The sequence below is a fragment of the Triticum urartu genome, chromosome 6A, assembly GCF_056163025.1.
Source record: "Triticum urartu cultivar PI428250 chromosome 6A, HENAU_Tu73, whole genome shotgun sequence".
Taxonomy (NCBI): Eukaryota; Viridiplantae; Streptophyta; class Magnoliopsida; order Poales; family Poaceae; genus Triticum; species Triticum urartu.
Window position 1 is genome coordinate 5,412,845 of NC_141878.1, and position 17,528 is coordinate 5,430,372.

The 17,528-nt window shown below is 48.2% G+C and overlaps 3 protein-coding genes and 1 pseudogene across 3 annotated transcripts in view; 2 read left to right on the forward strand and 2 right to left on the reverse strand.

Moving 5' to 3' along the window:
• The window catches only part of LOC147963007 (uncharacterized), a 149,438-nt gene that overhangs the window by 11,991 nt on the left and 119,919 nt on the right, over nucleotides 1–17,528 (reverse strand). The gene's annotated exons all lie outside the window — the stretch shown is intronic.
• Nucleotides 4,734–4,807, forward strand: LOC147963008 (small nucleolar RNA Z247; annotated as a pseudogene).
• On the forward strand, nucleotides 9,216–10,756 carry LOC147963009 (uncharacterized). Its single transcript, XM_087527613.1, has 2 exons — nucleotides 9,216–10,485; nucleotides 10,719–10,756. Exons 1-2 carry the CDS (start codon nucleotides 9,216–9,218, stop codon nucleotides 10,754–10,756), a joined length of 1,308 nt encoding a protein of 435 aa, XP_087383739.1.
• LOC125532258 (BTB/POZ and MATH domain-containing protein 2-like) lies at nucleotides 15,062–16,252 on the reverse strand. Its single transcript, XM_048696389.1, has one exon. It carries the CDS (start codon nucleotides 16,250–16,252, stop codon nucleotides 15,062–15,064), a length of 1,191 nt encoding a protein of 396 aa, XP_048552346.1.

Consider the following 17,528-nt stretch of genomic DNA (forward strand, 5'->3'; position numbering starts at 1 on the left):
ACATGCATTATTATTTTCTTATTTAATTTAAAGTCAAAATTTGCACAAAATACGGAAGGGACCAATAAACCAGGACCGAGATAGTACCAGGCAAGTTGTCTTTCTTTTAGCAACCTAGCAGTAGTTCCATACAGTTCTATGATCTAGAATAGCGGACTGGTTCCAAGATAGAATCATCGTGTCCAATCGCACCAGTTCGTGAGTTTTTTTTAAACCACTAAACCAACTATATAAATAAAAATAGGAACTAGATAATTTCGCGTCAACAAAAAAGAAAGAAAAAATATCACTTGTTATAATGGGCTACATAATTGCAGTCCATTTAGGGGCATCGCAGAGGCGGCAGGAGCCTCCCGCGCCGCTTAAAGTGGCGTGTAGGAGCTCCCACATGTGGTTTGTCTCGATGGCGAGAAACGAGAGACGAAATATAAGAGCATCTTTAACCGACCCGACTTCACCCCTATACGGCGGACAACCCAAATATGGCCAAGACAAAAAAAACCCATCCATCTTGACCCAATAATCAGCCCAAATGTCTGGACTATCGGCAACCCTCACACCCAGATTTGCGGCCACCCGGACGCGTCCGCCACATCGGATCTGACATATTGGACCCATCCCAAATCGCCTAAATAAGACGGAACCCTCGCCCAACTTGCATCGTTTGTCACACTTATGCCCTCTACCTTGCTTAGCTCCGCCTCCCCTTGCCTAGCTCTGCCGCTGTTTCGGCCTCCCCACCGCTCCCCCGCACCCCCGCCGTCGTCTAGACTCCCGATGGGGCGTTCGTGGAAGATGGCTCAGTGGCTGCCAGAATGGTCTTGCGAAGGCAGGTTGGTTCGGTCGTGTTTGCTGCATATCGGTATTTATTCAACTGCAACGAAGCGCTTGAAGTGGAGAGACATGCGATAATGCTGAGTGTGGCACTGGCTGTTCTAATGCGGTCAGACTCGTTGATGACTCTTCCTATTCTGTCAAAAGTAAAAGTTCAGATTGCTCAGCTTGTGAACAGGGTACATAGTTTACTTTCATAGAGAGCAAAACAGGGTTGCAGTAGTTACCATGTAATAAAACTCATCTGAAACCCAAAAAGAAAAGAAAAAAATCCTTGATTTTTTTTCTAAACTATACGACAACTCGTTCGCCAAATAATGGAAAGATCCATCGGAGTCCCCAGCTCCAATCACGGTACGAAGGCCCAACAATCTATATGGCCTACCTAGTACCCCGTGTCTCTCATTGCTAGCTTGACAGAAACCCTAACCCCACATACCATCGCAGGCCCATCGATATCAGCGACATGGACGTGCTGGAGCACCACGACGTGCTGGCCGACATCCTCCACCATCTGCCGCCCCGCAGTCTCGCCGCCTGCCGCTGCGTGTGTGCGGCCTGGCGCGCCGCCGTCGACGACCACCGCCTGCTGCACGCCGACCTGCTCCCGCTCTCGCTCCACGGCGTCATCTACCAGACCCAAGATTCGTTCATCACCAAGCTCTTCTCCCGCACTTCCACGGCCGACCGCGTCGCCGCTGCCTTCCGTGGCCTCGACGACGAGTTGCCTGAACTTATGGACTGCTGCAACGGCCTCCTCCTATTCTGGCACTATGTCCTAAACCCCGCCACGCGGCAGGTGGCGCTGCTGCCCCCGCAGCCGCGCCCCTGCGAGGCAATGGACTGTACTCGTTGCTGGGATGATCACTACCTCATCTACGAAGTGATCTTGGTGCCATACCCTCACCACGAGATTCCGGTGGGTCATATCTCCAGGCATACTTGCGGTCACGGATCAGTCGTTTCTGCAATGGAATGGCCACCTTCACCCTACATCATGCATGTCTTCTCCTCAAAGACCGGGAGCTGGGAGAAGAGGTCATTCCGGCGACAGGGAGAGGCCGCCAGAGCACTCGCCGACGTCAAAATCAAACTGCCAAATGCCGTATGCTTTTTATACCACGTCGCCTATTGGCGGGAGGCACTCTATGTTCGTTGTGGAGCCGGCTTTATTATGAGGTACTCACACAAACCATAAGTTTGCTCATAGTAGGGACTATCATACACTAGTATTATCCATACCATACTATATCTTCAATACATACTTACGATACAGTATCACAGTATGATAAGTAAACCTCTTTTTCTTAATTCAATTGAGTCGTGAGTGTCACCTCAGTTGCCTATTCATTTCGTGCATGGTACTTACTATTATTCCCATTACAGGAATCTTTTATCACACGCTTATTTAGCAACTGTTGGTTTTAACTTCTTTTTACATACCAAGATATGCAATTTGTGTCATTAATGTAATAGTAAATTTTAGATTTTGCTTTCTACATGATAGATTTGCGGAATGACATGTATCAAGTTATTGAGTTGCCAAATGGAAAAGAAGGAACACCTCGTTTAGGAAAATCAAAGAACGGTGTGTATTGCGCATTGCGCCACGGACGATGCACATTTGAGGTTTGGTTCCTGGATGAATCACATGGTCGGATGGAGTGGGTGTTCAAGAATAAGGTCAACCTTGAGCCTATAAGAGGAGATTTTCGCAAGAATCATACCAACGAACAATGGGTAGAAAAATCATGTGATCCACTAAAGCAGGATGAGTCAAAGACTAACATCAACCCTGAGCGCGTAGATGACAACAACCAAGCACCGGTGGAAGATGCTTATGATTGGAGCTCCGACAATGAAAATTCTATTGACACCGTAGAATGGCCTGGAGGTTGCAGCTTCAACGCCTACATTATTCCTGCTTTTGAGTGTCTTGGATTTCACCCATACAAAGAAATCGTCTTGTTTAATAACAGTGAGCGAACACTAGCTATCATTTAAAAACCTCAAAGGTTCGGCATTTGGGCAAGATGGTAGTCAATCACCTGAGTATGGGAATCGAAGAGTCTTTTCCATACGCTCCATGTTGGGTGAGGAACCTACCTGGAAGTAGTTAATTACAATATCTGTTCTACATGTATTTATTTTGCAGTTTCAAACATGCCTAATTGCAATATTTTTAGGGAGTCTATTTGGCACTTGACTGATTTTGAAGAGGCCTTTTACAGTACAAACTTTCAATTAGAGCGGTCCATTTTGTTAACTCAATGAATCAAATCCGACCATACCACCCAGCAGATTGTGTAGTATTTGTCTTGCGTACGTCCCAATCCCCTCAGCCAGCCGCAAAATGTCCAGAATCCAGGAAATATGGCAAGGCGCGCCATAAAACTGGCCCAGATTTAGGTACAAAATGCAAATACTTGTCTGTTGAGTATATTGATTCATTGGTAACCATAAGATAGACTAGGATTTGTCCTGCCCACGAGATTATGTACTCGAAGTAGATTATGTACTCCTATATATATGCCCACGAGACTCAAACAATAAACATCCGACGCAAAACCTAGTCTTCTACATGGCATCAGCCTAATCGATCCAACCCTAGCCGCCGCCCTTCGCGCCGCCCCCGGGGCGGTCAGCCTCCATGACCGCCGTCCACAAAGGGTTATCATCCACTTGAGCAACTCGTCACCTTCCTCCACAGTCCATGCATCCGCGACGCGACAGCGTCCACGACGCTCCCGCTACGACTGTGGGGGGATGTCAGCCCGCCGGCTGCTATTCTCTCCAGTCTGACCGTCCGCGACGCTTCTGTTGTTCGCAACGCTAAGGCTACGACTGTGGGGGAGATGTTAGAGATATATTTGGGTTACATATGTTTGGTAGTCTAGGATTTGTAATCTATCTCCTACCTTCTCTCTAGGAGAGGCGTCTTGCCCTCCAAGTTGTGTACTCAATATATACTCGCCCTCGAGGCTCAATAATACATTGATCATATTCTGCACCAATCCCTCTCTATCCCTTCTAACATTGTCAAATCTCACAATCCGCATGACTAGGACAGAATCCCTTGCCAGTCCAGCCCGCGGATGCCGCACATGCGTTGCTGCAGTCTTAATCCACGTCATCGTCATGTGTTTATGTGCGTCTACGTAGTGGGAGTCTGTTGTGTTTGGTTGGTGTAGATATTTGATCATGTCTCTTGTATAGCTATCGTAGGGATCAAGTTGTATCAAAACCAAACCAAACTATGTAATCTCTCAGCTACACACACACACACACACACACACACACACACACACACACACACACACACACACGAGTCCCTGCTCAAATTCTTCCACCATTGTCTCGTTTTACATGGTATACAAACCCTAGACTCTTCCGGCGCATGTAGACATGGCCGCCTGTTCATCTTCCTCTATGTCGATCGCCTCCAACCCTTTCAGGCAGCAAGTCACAGAGCCGTCTCACCCGAGACAACTTCCTCCTCTGGAAGCCCAAGTACTCCCGCGGAATAGAGGCACCAGGATGTTCGGCTAGCTCGATAGAACCACTGTCACACTGCTAGAAGATATTGAAGTCCAGAAAGCCAATCTGACTGCCACCGAGAAGGTCTCTAACCTGCTGTTTGAGCTATGGAATTACCAGGATTGCTAGGTGCTTGCCTATGTCATGGGATCTCTCTCCTAAGAGGTCCTAGCTCCAGTCACCGACATCACCTCATCGGCCCCACCATCGAAAGCCATCACCGACATGTTCTCGCCCCAATCTCGGGCAAGGATGATCCAATTGCGTACCCAGCTCACGAACACGAAGAAGGGCGACATGTCTGCCACAACATACTTCACGAAGATGAAGGGGATCGCGGACAAGACGGCTGCAATGGGAAAGAAGTTAGATGGTGATGATTTGATCTCCTAGATCCTTGTTGGGATGGAAAATGACTACAATCCGTTCGTCGACACCAGCTCCTTCATATCTCGTCATGGTGATCAGCCACCTCTCACTCTCAGCGACCTGTATGGCAGCTTCTCTCAGCAGAGGGATGTCTTGACGCCTAGAAGCGGGGATACTCGGCCAATATAGCAAGCAAAGGGGGCGAGGATACAACATCGGGCCTCACTGGAACAGCGGCAAGATGGTACTATCGCCTATTCAGGAGGTGGTGGTAACTATTAATCTGGTGGTCGCTAGAAAAAACAAATGCAAAGGTATCAAGGCGGCGGCAATGAAGAAAAGCATCAAATTTGCTAAGAGGGTCATGAATAAGCGGTTTGACAAGTGCTTCCATACGGCCTCGATAGTAATGAAGAACACATCGAACAACGTCGTCACGTCCTATGGAGTGGAAAACTGGAAACCAACCAATTGGTATGCCAACACTGGCATGAGTGATCACATTACCGGTGAGCTAAACAAGCTCACAGTTCATGATAGCTACAATGGTCAAGATCAAATTCATTCTTCTAAAGGACAAGGTAAGAAAATAGCACATTGGCGGAGCTAATCTGTCAGATCTTGGTGTAGGAGATCCTAAGCTAGGCATTTAGGAGCGATGGTAACAAAGACATGGGGTTTACCCAGTTTTAGGCTCTCCGGAGAGATAATACCCGACATTCTGCTCCTGTTTGTTGTGTTGGAGTGTGTACAAAGTTCGAGTAAATTACCATGAGGTTGTGACTATTTCTACGAGCATGGACCCTCAGTTTATATAGATATAGAGGGGTCTTAGGGTACATGGATCCTAGTCAGCTACATACGAGGAGGAAGTATCCTCCGCGATTCCATCATATTGTCATGTACGGCAAGTCTTCTGAAACCTTCTATAATTATACATCATGGGCCGCCAGATGTGCCCCGGGTCGGAACCAATTAGGGGTCATCAACCCGACCCACCATTCTAGGAGTCGGCATGGTGAGAGGCTCCTTAGCCGGGACACTGTCAGTAGCCCCTGAATGGGGCTTCAGGTCTTGACGAACCTTCATCTTCGGTCGTCAGCCTTGAAATTGGTTCGATGAAAGCATCCTCGTGAAGTCAAGACTTGACATCGGACTCCATCCGAGGTGACCAACACAGCTTCGGACTCTGACAAGTGTTGGAACAATTTGATCTAAGTTGCACGCCGAAAATATTTTGAGCCCGGCGATTAGATGACCCACACACAGGATTAAGACTATTACCCCCACCGTTGAGGTGACTGAACCCGTATAACCTCCTATATCTCCCATTTGCATCTCAGACAGATCAAACGTCATTCATACACCACTCTCACTATCAGATTTAGAACCACAACATCTGCCTCGCTCCCACATCTTCTGATGGAGCATTTTGAGATGGCAAAATCATCTCGATCAAAAGCGACAGGTTATCACACCAGTCTTGTCTGGCTCTATCTGAGTAGTCCCTGGTCGGAACAACAAACATAGAAGCACAAAAAGAAGCAAAATTTCAACCAGCCACCTCATAATCAAGCCAACTAGATGCCCAGCCTAGACATAGGTTGTCGAGGAACTTGTGGCTGGAACCGGCGAGATTGGTGAGTTAACAAACACAGTGGCTGTTGTAGGAGCCATACCTTCACCATATCTAACTCTGAACGCTCAATTGGTCATTGCTTCTCACCAAACGCCACATCTTTACATCACATTATTGACCACGGAGTTGTACGACATAGGAAAGAAATTAAAAAAAGCTCTTTCACAACTCTGCAAAAAGAGGCACACCAATCCGTCCCACCGCAGCAAGCATGGCCTCACAACACGACTCCGAAGGCTCCGAACTGGTCTCTCGGCCGGATCAGTACTATACAAGGTTGCTAGGGAGCTTTCTCGAGTCACATATAGCGCCTCAAATGAGAAACTAGAATTTTGTTAGATGACATAATATACGTTAGAACTCCAGAGCAAACCACATTATGCAAAGAGAGAATAATGTCTACAATTAAAGTTTTGCAAAAGTAAGCCGGGGAATGGTTGAATGCATATATGAAATGATCATCTTTAGAAACAAAACAATGCAGTCTGTCTTAAAATACTCATGTACTCCCTCTGTCTTAAAATATAAGATGTTCTTTGACACTATAGTAGAAGATAATAACGATGTACAACAATATAATCCCGTGAGTTAAGTACATACTACAATCTGACTACGCGACCAGAAAGAGATGGAAACTTCACGTAAGTTAAACACCCCCAGCAAACTATATGAAATGTTTTGCTTCTACCGGTTGGCACTATTCAGGCCATTGACAAAATCTAACGCACTTATTTTGGGAGGGGCATTATAGTTTAGCGGGCACTAATGTTAAGTCTTGAGCAGTGAAACAAACCAACGCAAACCGCCAAAAAGGGCAACAGAAATGATATGGATTTCTTGAGCGCAGTCCGGTCGCGTGCAGTTGGTTCCATCAACGGCATATGAGGATATTCGACACAGAATCAATGAAAAAAACAATATAAATACATGACCATGTCAGCAAAATCTTGCGCCCCTGAGGAGCGATCTTCCTCAGCTTCGTTTCTTTAGTTTCAACACCTTCTCGCTCTTCCTTTAAAACAATCATCTTTTGAAACATCCATGCATGAGTACAAAACACTGATAAGGCTATCTTTAAAAAATAATGGTAATGGTCACATGTTGCAACTATGTAAAGAAGAACATGCACAATAACCAACAAAAAGTGTGTCTTCGTATTAGATATCGTGATGCCTTCTCTGATTCAGAAGCAGAAAACTCCACCGATGGTTTCAATCTTCTTCATCTCCAAGAGTTGGAGACCCTCTAATGCTACAAGATTAGAGTCTTTCTTCTTTGGGTTGTGCCTCTTAAGCTTCCTCATTGCAGAGCCACCAATAATCTTGGTATTGGGGTTCCTTGGCTTCGAACTGTCCACCCGCTTCAGGTTCTCATGGATGCTTATAGGGGTAGTTTGGTTCGCTTCCACAGCTCATCACGCCTAGCCTGGGAGCCTGCCTGAGAGCTGCCTCGTTCCTGTTCGGTGTATGTCCTTAGAACGGTGGCGCCGACATGATCTGGGGAATAGGACAAAGTAGTTAGCCTGGATGGAGCATGAGGCAGCGCGGTTAGCCTGGTCCAGGCCTCCCATTTTGGACGCATGGACATGCCTGGTGCATCAGCCCTGAACCAAACGCCTCTTCTCTATGCTGGCCTGGTCAGGCAAAAAATACAGTTTTCTCAGGCACAAGCCAGGCACGAAAATTTGCCAGGCATAATGTTGAGGAAGCCAACCAAACTGCCCCATAGCCTTGCAGCAAATAGCAGTAGCAAGGATTACATATCACTATCATCCAATTTCATCTTCACTGCGCCTCAATCTATCTGCTACCGTGCGATTCTTGACTTCCATCCAATTTCCAAGTTCAATCTAGCATCATCCTCAATCTTCTTCTTCTCCTCTCCTCGGATTTTGCTTCTTCAACTTCGTTCTTAGAACAACTTTTGCAAGATCACTGCATCAGTACAAAATGATGATGAGGTTCTTTTTTCAACAAAGTGAAGAAGAACTTGTAGAATAACACAGAAACTTGTAGAACAAACCATGTCGAGTTCTCTCATTCAGAAGAGTTAGAGATCCTCAAATGCTTCATGACCGATTGTCGCATCAAAGAGTGACAGAGGTCGGTCGTGGAACAAGGCTGGAAGCACCACTACTCGATGATCCCTGCCGTACACTGGATATCTTCACTGCCTCCAGTCGAGAGTCGACCATCAGGCGCCCTCGCCGCCGGTCGCCACTCACAACCGCCCTGCCCTGTCTCGAGTTTTTCCCCTTTTTTGGGGCGAGTGGCTCGCATCGACCCACATATAAGACGAATAATTTGGTCAGCCCACTTGCGTCACCTCACAGTCAGGGATTGTGGCGGCTTGGTGGCCCATTAATAGATGCAATTCCCTTTTCTATCTAATCTCGTAAAGAATGTATTCATTTGATTTATTTTAAATAGCAAGGAAATGTGATGTTTTTAAGAGTCTTCAAATATTTTAAAAATGTTCACATTGTTAAAAAAATTATTTCAAATATTCTAACTGTTAGAGACCAACAGAGCTACGGCTTCTAGACAACTTGGTGTACAAGTTGTATTACCTCCGAATAGATAGGTTTCCATCCAATGGACTCCCTGTAATTGTAAATCTTCCCTGTAATATATATATATATATGAGAGGTGCGCCGTGGCTAGGCTCAAGCCGCCCGGTATTTTCCTATTTACATGGTATCAGGCAGTCCGATCCTCTCCCTCTAAACTCTCGTCGCTGCAAGTTCCTGCGCCCCATCTATACCCTAGCAGCCGGCGCCTTCTTCCTCTAGTCGCCGCTGCCATCTAGCTCCGCCACCCCAGCTCTTCCTCCTACCATGGCAACTGCCGATGATCTCAAGAAGCTTGAGGAGGAACTCAAGAACCGCGAGTCCATCATCCGGACCCGCGAGGATGAACTACAACGCCAAGCTGAAGAACGGGGGAAGGCTGTCGTCCCTCCTGCGGCCTCCACGTACGCCGCTTCCATCAAGACCTTCGTCCCCATCACCCTTGATCTCCACGACTCCAACTACGCCAAGTGGCGTGAGCTATTCCTCGTCGCTCTTGGTCGCTACGGTCTCTCCAATCATGTTCTCTCAGAGAATACCCCAACGGACACCTCCCCCACTTCTGATTGGGGTCGCGATGACTTCACTGTCCTCTCATGGATTTATGGATCGATTTCTCTCGAGCTCTTCGGCGTCATCATGAAACCAGGTTCCACCGCAAAGCAAGTTTGGGACGCCATCGCCAACCTATTCCGAGACAACAAGAAGAGTCGTGCTCTGGCTCTCGATGCAGAATTTCGCAACACAACTCAAGGGGACATGACGATCTCCGCCTATTGTGCCAAGCTTAAGACTCTCTCTGATGCACTTGATGATGTCGAGCAGCCGGTCACCGACGAGACCCTCGTGCTGACCTTGCTTCGCGGCCTCAACGAACAGTACTCACACCTGCGTTCGTTCCTTCCATTCCAAGTGTCGTTTCCATCCTTCCTTCAGACACGGTCCGCGCTTGTTCTTGAGGAAGCCCAGAAAAAGACCGATGCAAAGAATTCTGCCTCCACTGCTCTTTGGGCCAGCGGCAACAGTGTGCTTCCCGGCGCTGGTGGCGAACGCACTCCACCGCCGAACGATGGGCGCTCCTTCTCCACTGATCGCCGCGGCCCAGCACCACTACCTTCTCCAGGAGGCCGCGGAGGAAGCAATAGTGGCCGCGGCCGTGGCCGTGGCGGGCGTGGTCGTCGCGATACACCATGGATGTACAATCCATGGACTGGACAGCCGACGCGTCTCCATCAGCAACAGATGCAGTCGCCTCATTATCATCAACCACCAGCATTGTCGCCCACTTGGTCGCCTCGTCCATGGCGCCCTACAGCTCCTGGGGTACTCGGTCCACGCCCTACCACACCGTCCCCACAAGCGTATGCAGCATATGGTCATGGTCCTGCGGCTCCTTACAATCCTCCAGCGCATTACAACAACTTCCAGCAACATGTAGACCCAGCGCTCCTCACCGCGCTCAACAACATGCAGCTCCCCGGCAACCAGGAGTGGTTCATGGACTCCGGCGCATCGTCCCATATGGCATCTGATCCTGGTATACTTTCCTCATTTATCCCTTCCAATGCTCATACAGTCACTGTTGGTAACGGTGCATCTCTCCCTATTTCTCATATTGGTTCTCACATTATACCCTCTCTGTCCAACCCTCTCTACTTAAATCATGTCCTTGTTGTTCCCCACATTATCAAAAATCTTCTCTCTGTCCGCAAACTCACTACTGACAATTATGTTTCCATCGAGTTTGATCCTTGGGGTTTTTCTGTGAAGGCACTTCCTACTCGGACCGAGATACTTCGATGCAATAGCTCCGGACCCCTCTACTCTGTTTGCCCACCTCCATCGGCCGAAGCACACGTCGCCACCGTCTCTCCGGACCTCTGGCATCGTCGTTTGGGTCATCCCGGTCATCACACAATGAAGCGTCTCCATCATCACCAACATATTCCATCTCCTAAAGTCACTACGTCTCTTTGTCATGCATGTCAACTTGGGCGCCATGTTAGATTGCCCTTTTATCCATCTACTTCATACACTGTCAAACCTTTTGAGTTACTACATTGCGATCTTTGGACCTCTCCTGTACCCAGCACGTCTGGTTTCTTATATTATCTTGTCATAGTTGATGATTACACTCATTATTTTTGGACTTTTCCTCTACGTAAAAAATCAGATGTCTATACCACGTTTCTCATCTTTCATGCTTATGCCCGCACCCAATTTGATCTACCCATTATGGCTGTCCAATGTGACAATGGTCGAGAATTCGATAACACAAAGGTCGACTCGTTCTGTGCTTCCCATGGAATCATCTTTCGTTTTTCTTGTCCCTATACTTCTCAACAAAACGGCAAGGCCGAACGAGCTATCCGCACCACCAACAATGTCATTCGCACCCTCTTAATTCAAGCCTCTCTCCCACCATCTTTTTGGGCCGAAGCTCTCCACACATCCACTTTTCTCATTAATATTCGACCCACCTCTTCTACAAAATTCCTCACGCCGTATACACTACTCTTAGGTTCTCCACCACCGTATGATCGTCTTCGTGTTTTCGGTTGCCTATGTTATCCCAATACTACCTCCACCTCCGCTAATAAACTCTCCCCACGTTCTACTAAATGTATTTTTCTTGGCTACCCTTCTAGACACAAAGGATACCGTTGTCTTGATCTAACTACCCGTCGCATCATCATCTCTCGTCACGTAGTTTTCGGCGAGTCCACCTTTCCCTATGAACCAACCCCATCTCCCTCTCCACCCCGTTGCACCGAAATATTTGACCCACCTTTAGATCCACTCGTTGTGCATGTCGCCCGACCCGTTGTGCATGCACCTACTCCACCCGCACCCAACATGCATGCACCCCCTTCATCTCCACTCGCTATGCATGCACCCATACCAACCCCTCCCGGATCCCCATTAACTTTCCCGAGCCCACCTCGTACACCCACGCCCACGTCCTCTTAGCACACACCCACGCCCGCGGTATGTACACCTCCACCCGCAGCACCCCCTCCTCCTCCTGCACCACTCCACCGTACGCGTGCTACCACCGGTCGTCTTCCCCCACCTATCGATCGTCTAAACCTCTCGGCCATAGCCTCTTCACCTCTGCCCTATAACTACCTTATAGCGTTACGCGATCCCAATTGGCGCCAAGCCATGCAAGAGGAGTTTGATGCTCTTATCCACAATAAAACATGGACCTTGGTACCTGCACCCTCCGGTGCAAATATTGTGACTGGAAAGTGGATCTTCCGTCACAAATTTCATGCCGATGGCTCTCTCTCTCGTCACAAAGCACGTTGGGTAGTTCGTGGCTTCTCCCAACAACAGGGTGTCGATTTCGATGAAACATTTAGTCCTGTCGTCAAACCAGCCACCATTCGCATAGTTCTATCTCTAGCCATCTCACAGTCTTGGCCTATCCATCAACTTGACGTAAAAAATGCCTTCCTTCATGGTCACCTTGATGAGGTTGTCTATAGTCAGCAACCCTCTGGGTTTGTTGATCCTCGTTATCCTAATCATGTTTGTCGTCTCCTCAAATCTTTATATGGTCTTAAACAGGCACCTCGTGCCTGGTTCCAACGCTTTGCGTCCTTTGCACGTTCCATAGGTTTCGTTGAATCCAAATCAGACGCTTCTCTCTTTATCCTACATCAAGGTACTTCCATGGCATATCTTCTTCTCTATGTCGATGATATAATTCTCACCGCTTCCTCCTTATCCTTTCTCACTACTATCACTACCTCCATGGCTCGTGAGTTTGCCATTAAGGACCTAGGTCCTCTTCATCATTTTCTTGGTATTTCGGTCACTCGTTCACCTACTGGTCTTCATCTCTCTCAACGGCAATACATCCTTGATATTTTATCTCGTGCTGGCATGCGTGACTGTCACCCGATCACTACTCCTATCGACACTAAAGCTAAGCTCCCTTCCTCTCTTGGTACTTCGGTCCAAGATCCATCTCTATATCGTAGCCTTGCCGGTGCACTTCAGTATGCCACTCTAACTCGACCAGATATTGCTTACGCCGTCCAGCAAGTCTGCCTTCATATGCATGACCCTCGTGAACCTCACTTTTCTCTCATCAAACGTATCCTTCGCTATTTGAATGGCACCCTCGATCATGGTCTCTCCTTACACCGCACTTCTTCACACTCACTTACCGCTTACTCAGATGCCGATTGGGCTGGATGTCCAGATACCCGTCGTTCCACTTCTGGCTTTTGTATGTATCTTGGAGACAATCTGATCTCCTGGTCATCACGTCGACAGATGACAGTCTCTCGTTCTAGTGCAGAGGCTGAATACCGAGCAGTTGCTGCGGCTGTCGCTGAGTCCTGCTGGGTTCGGCAATTATTACAGGAGCTCCACAAGCCTATCTCGAGTGCTACTATCGTATATTGTGACAATGTAAGTGCAGTCTACTTGTCTGCTAACCCGGTTCAACATCGTCGTACCAAACATATCGAGTTGGACATTCATTTTGTTCGAGAGAAGGTAGCACTTGGAGCAGTTCGTGTTCTACATGTTCCCTCAACATTGCAATTTGCGGACATCTTCACGAAAGGTTTACCGACAGCTCTATTCCGAGATTTTCGCTCCAGTCTTCAGGTCACTATCATTCCCGGTTCAGACTGCGGGGGCGTGTTAGAGACCAACAGAGCTACGGCTTCTAGACAACTTGGTGTACAAGTTGTATTACCTCCGAATAGATAGGTTTCCATCCAATGGACTCCCTGTAATTGTAAATCTTCCCTGTAATATATATATATATGAGAGGTGCGCCGTGGCTAGGCTCAAGCCGCCCGGTATTTTCCTATTTACACTAACAAAATGTTCATGTAATTTTCAAATTGTGCACCTATGTAATTTTCGTTTCAAACCAACCAATATATGCTCTAGCTTCTTTGAAATTGGGGACTCACATGTCAATGGTAGGCGATTTCGACAATCAAGACTAAGTGAACAAAATTGTTTCATTTATGCATCTGATCCTAGCAGTATGTATGCATCTAGCGCATGGCGCCCGAAAAAGTATTTTATGGCTGTGTGCATCATGTAATGCAGCGGCCGGGGTAATCCCCTTTCCCAACATGGAACTCAGCAAAATGTGCCATGTGGCAGCAACTGGGACCAGCATACGGTAGTTACCAAGATCCTTTGTAGAGAACTCAACAATGTTTTTCTGCACTTCAAAAAAAGATTACAGAAAATTCCTGTGAGCTTCTGTTTGGCAGGAACTCATCAAATGGTAACATTTGTGACGAAATCCACTGATGGAAGCGACACATGCATGGCACATCTTTGATGAGTTTATTTTTTCATGCTTTTGGAAAAGGTTTTATAATGTTATTCCCTCAAAAAAGAAGGTCTTATAAGGTGAATTCTTTGTTTCCTATTTGTGTATACCTAATCATAAACTAGAATCTGTTCTGAAGATATTTACGAGACCACCGTACACCGAGTTTTTTCTCCGGCCACCGCCCCCCACCACCGCCGGCTACCACCGCCCTCACCCTGAAACCTAAGATAGATAATGGGTTGATGACGGCGAGCCCACTCCTTCTCTCCGGCGAGGCCCTTTATTCTCCTTCCATGATTCAAAAATCGACTGACCCGAACTCAAAAAGTCAGGTGACTGAAATCTAGCTAAACTGTTCAGCTTAACATCTCAACATAGACATATATGCATATGCATGACAAAACGAAAGGCAATTTGATATATATTTCCTTAGATAAATAGCATTTCATCAGACCCCATGTTAAGTATTCCAAAGTTCAAACAGAACAAAAGATCAGCTTAAACATCAGCACTCGGGCAATCTAGAGAAACCCCCAACATGATCTCTATGCCGCATCCATCTTACGCTTCTTCGATCCAGCATCACATTCGCCTCCATCTTCAGCTTGGCCACTTTCGCCCGTATCATTTGCCCCTTCCACAACAACGCCCACTGCTTCAAATCAAAGAGTACACCAACGATATAGTCAGTCGGATGGATGACACAAAACTTGCGATCAAATTTAGAAAAGGAGCACTCAATGATGCTAGACGCACGATTGACAGTTTGACACATGACGGATTGTACATATAAGTATTACGAACCAGCACTTTTTTGCGTAGCAAATGTGGAAATGAGCTCCTCGAGAACGGAGGGGCTGCAGGTCCTGATTATCTGCTCCAGGGCATCCGCCGTAAAAGCATTGTGCAAACTCGTGTGAGTTTTGATGAACTCCAAGCAGGCCTCCTTCAACCAGCGGCATCGTCTCCGCTCAGCCACGACAATAATGCCTGCCACCGTGCGCTTGCATATCAGATTGGCCAACTTCTCTTCACAGATCAACTTCAACTTTTGGAGATCGTATCTTTCCGCGGCTTCAAGCAACTGCAGCAGCCATGTTCCATACTTTTCACCATTCTCACTATTCAGCAACCAAATAGGCATTGCATCCTCAAAGTCAGGCATTCCGTCAGTGTAGATGAAAGTAAGCAGGCCCTCGAAGACATTTGCTTCGATGCCATCTATCTTCTCGACACTTGGCGCAGCAACGCCAAAGAGCTGTTTCTTGAAGACGGTAGATCGGGCTGCAAGCATGCAGCGGTGTGCAGATAACTTCTTGCCGCCAACCTCGAATGTAATGTCGGCACCCTCCTTGTTTAGGAGCAGGTCACTGAAATGGCTTGGCAAGTCGGACGGTGGCAATTTGATGAACGGACGAGCACGCTCGTGCTCCTCCTCTTCATAATAGTCCTCATCGTCATCTTCATCATTCCTCTCGAGGACAATGACATCACACCATATGACAAAGCTGTCATTCTTGAGATGGCTTGATGCTTCGAAAGCCTCCCTTGTCAGAAATCCTCCTATCTGATGATCAGTAAAACAGCAGCCATCATAGAAGCAACATGGGTGCTTTTGACGAATGAGGTTTGGCACTCGCAACTCAGGCTGGCCAATGAAGCTGAAGGCAACGTGAGCCTTTACCTCGTTTATGAGATATTCATCGTGGGCAAGGAAAACCGAGATACACTCTTGGCCATCATTTTCGCCAAAGCGAGAGAATTCAGAGCCAAAGTCATTAGGGTAGTAGCGGACCTTCCAGCGACGGCCTCCAACCATAAAAGGACGAGACATGATGTACTCGTCTTTGGGAGTTGTCTCTTTGGTGCGTGAGTAGCCTTCGACAACGAGCAAGTGGTACCCGCTGTCGGCGCCGGAGTCGAAGACCGAGTCGGTGGAGGCGCACAGCCTGCCGTCGGCGACGAGAGACACGCCAGCGAAGGCCATGCCTGACAAACCTCCGATAGTAGAGCTGCGAGAAACATATATAGGATCAGATGCTAATGGCGTGATGTACTTGGTGATGTCTGCATGCACATACTGATCCAAGAAGAATGGAGGATCGCCGGCCGGGGTGGGAGAGGATGAGACGAGCCGGTGGAGGAGAAGGCGAGAGTGAGGTTCAGGGAGCCAGCCAGGGAGACGAGACGGCGAGAGTGAAGTGCTGATTGCTGAGAGAGGCTCATTTATATACTATACGTTAAGTTTCCCTCCCTCTCCTTTTCACAACCTCGTGATGTACCGTCTCCTCGTAAATATTCCAGCGGCCATCCGTCTCCTCGTTATTTACTCTACGTTAATGCAGGCTTTACAGTTCCGAGGAGGCCATCGGTTCCGTTTGAGATGGATTCACACCGGTGCTACTGCATGCTTGCGTGCCTGAGCGTGTCGTCTCTTCTTCCATGGTGAGACGCATCTCCAATGGCAATGGATGATGAAAAAAATACGGACATGCCAAAAAAAAAAACACTTCTGTTTAGGTTATTCTGGGCCAAAAACGACACTCTAGATACCCTATTCGTATCTGTTTTTCCAAGAAAAAGAGGATAATCATGGGCCTTTGCTCGAGCAATGCACACAGCCATATATTATTAATTATCCAAGATCCAGCAGTCGACTAACAGGTCCTTTGCGCACTGCAGAAACTAATAGCCCGCGGCCCTCACGTCGCCCCTGGGGCGACTCGGGGGTGATTAGGGATCCGCCGCCCGCCCAGCCACCCCTTCAGCCCCCCTTCCCTCCTCGCCGCCATCGGAGACGGCCGCCGGGAAAGCCCGAGCGGGCGCCGGGGAAGATGGCAGTGGGGTTCTCAGCGCTCGGATCGATCTAGTTGGTGCGGAACAGATCGCACCGGAGGCCTGCGGTTCCTGTGGCGGTGGCCCTGCCGACGAGGTGGTGTCGTTCGGCGGCTGGCGACGTTCGCAGGAGACGCTGACTAGTGTGCTCAGCCGCGCGGGCGGCGAGTTGCTGGTGGAGTCCGGTTGCGGCGCGGTGCTCCATGCGTGAGATCTTAAGGTTCCCCTCTGCTCTGCTGCCTCTCTTGACGTCCCGGTGGCTTGCGTGTGCTGGCTCCGGTGATGGTGAGCCCTGATGGTATACTTGGGGTCCGGGGGAAAACTTGGCCGGTCTGGCCGGCCCGGTGGCAGTGACGCCCAAGGGCGCCGCTTTCCTACATGGAGGCGTAGCTGAGGTCCCAAACTACCTGTCCTGATCCCCTGCCCGG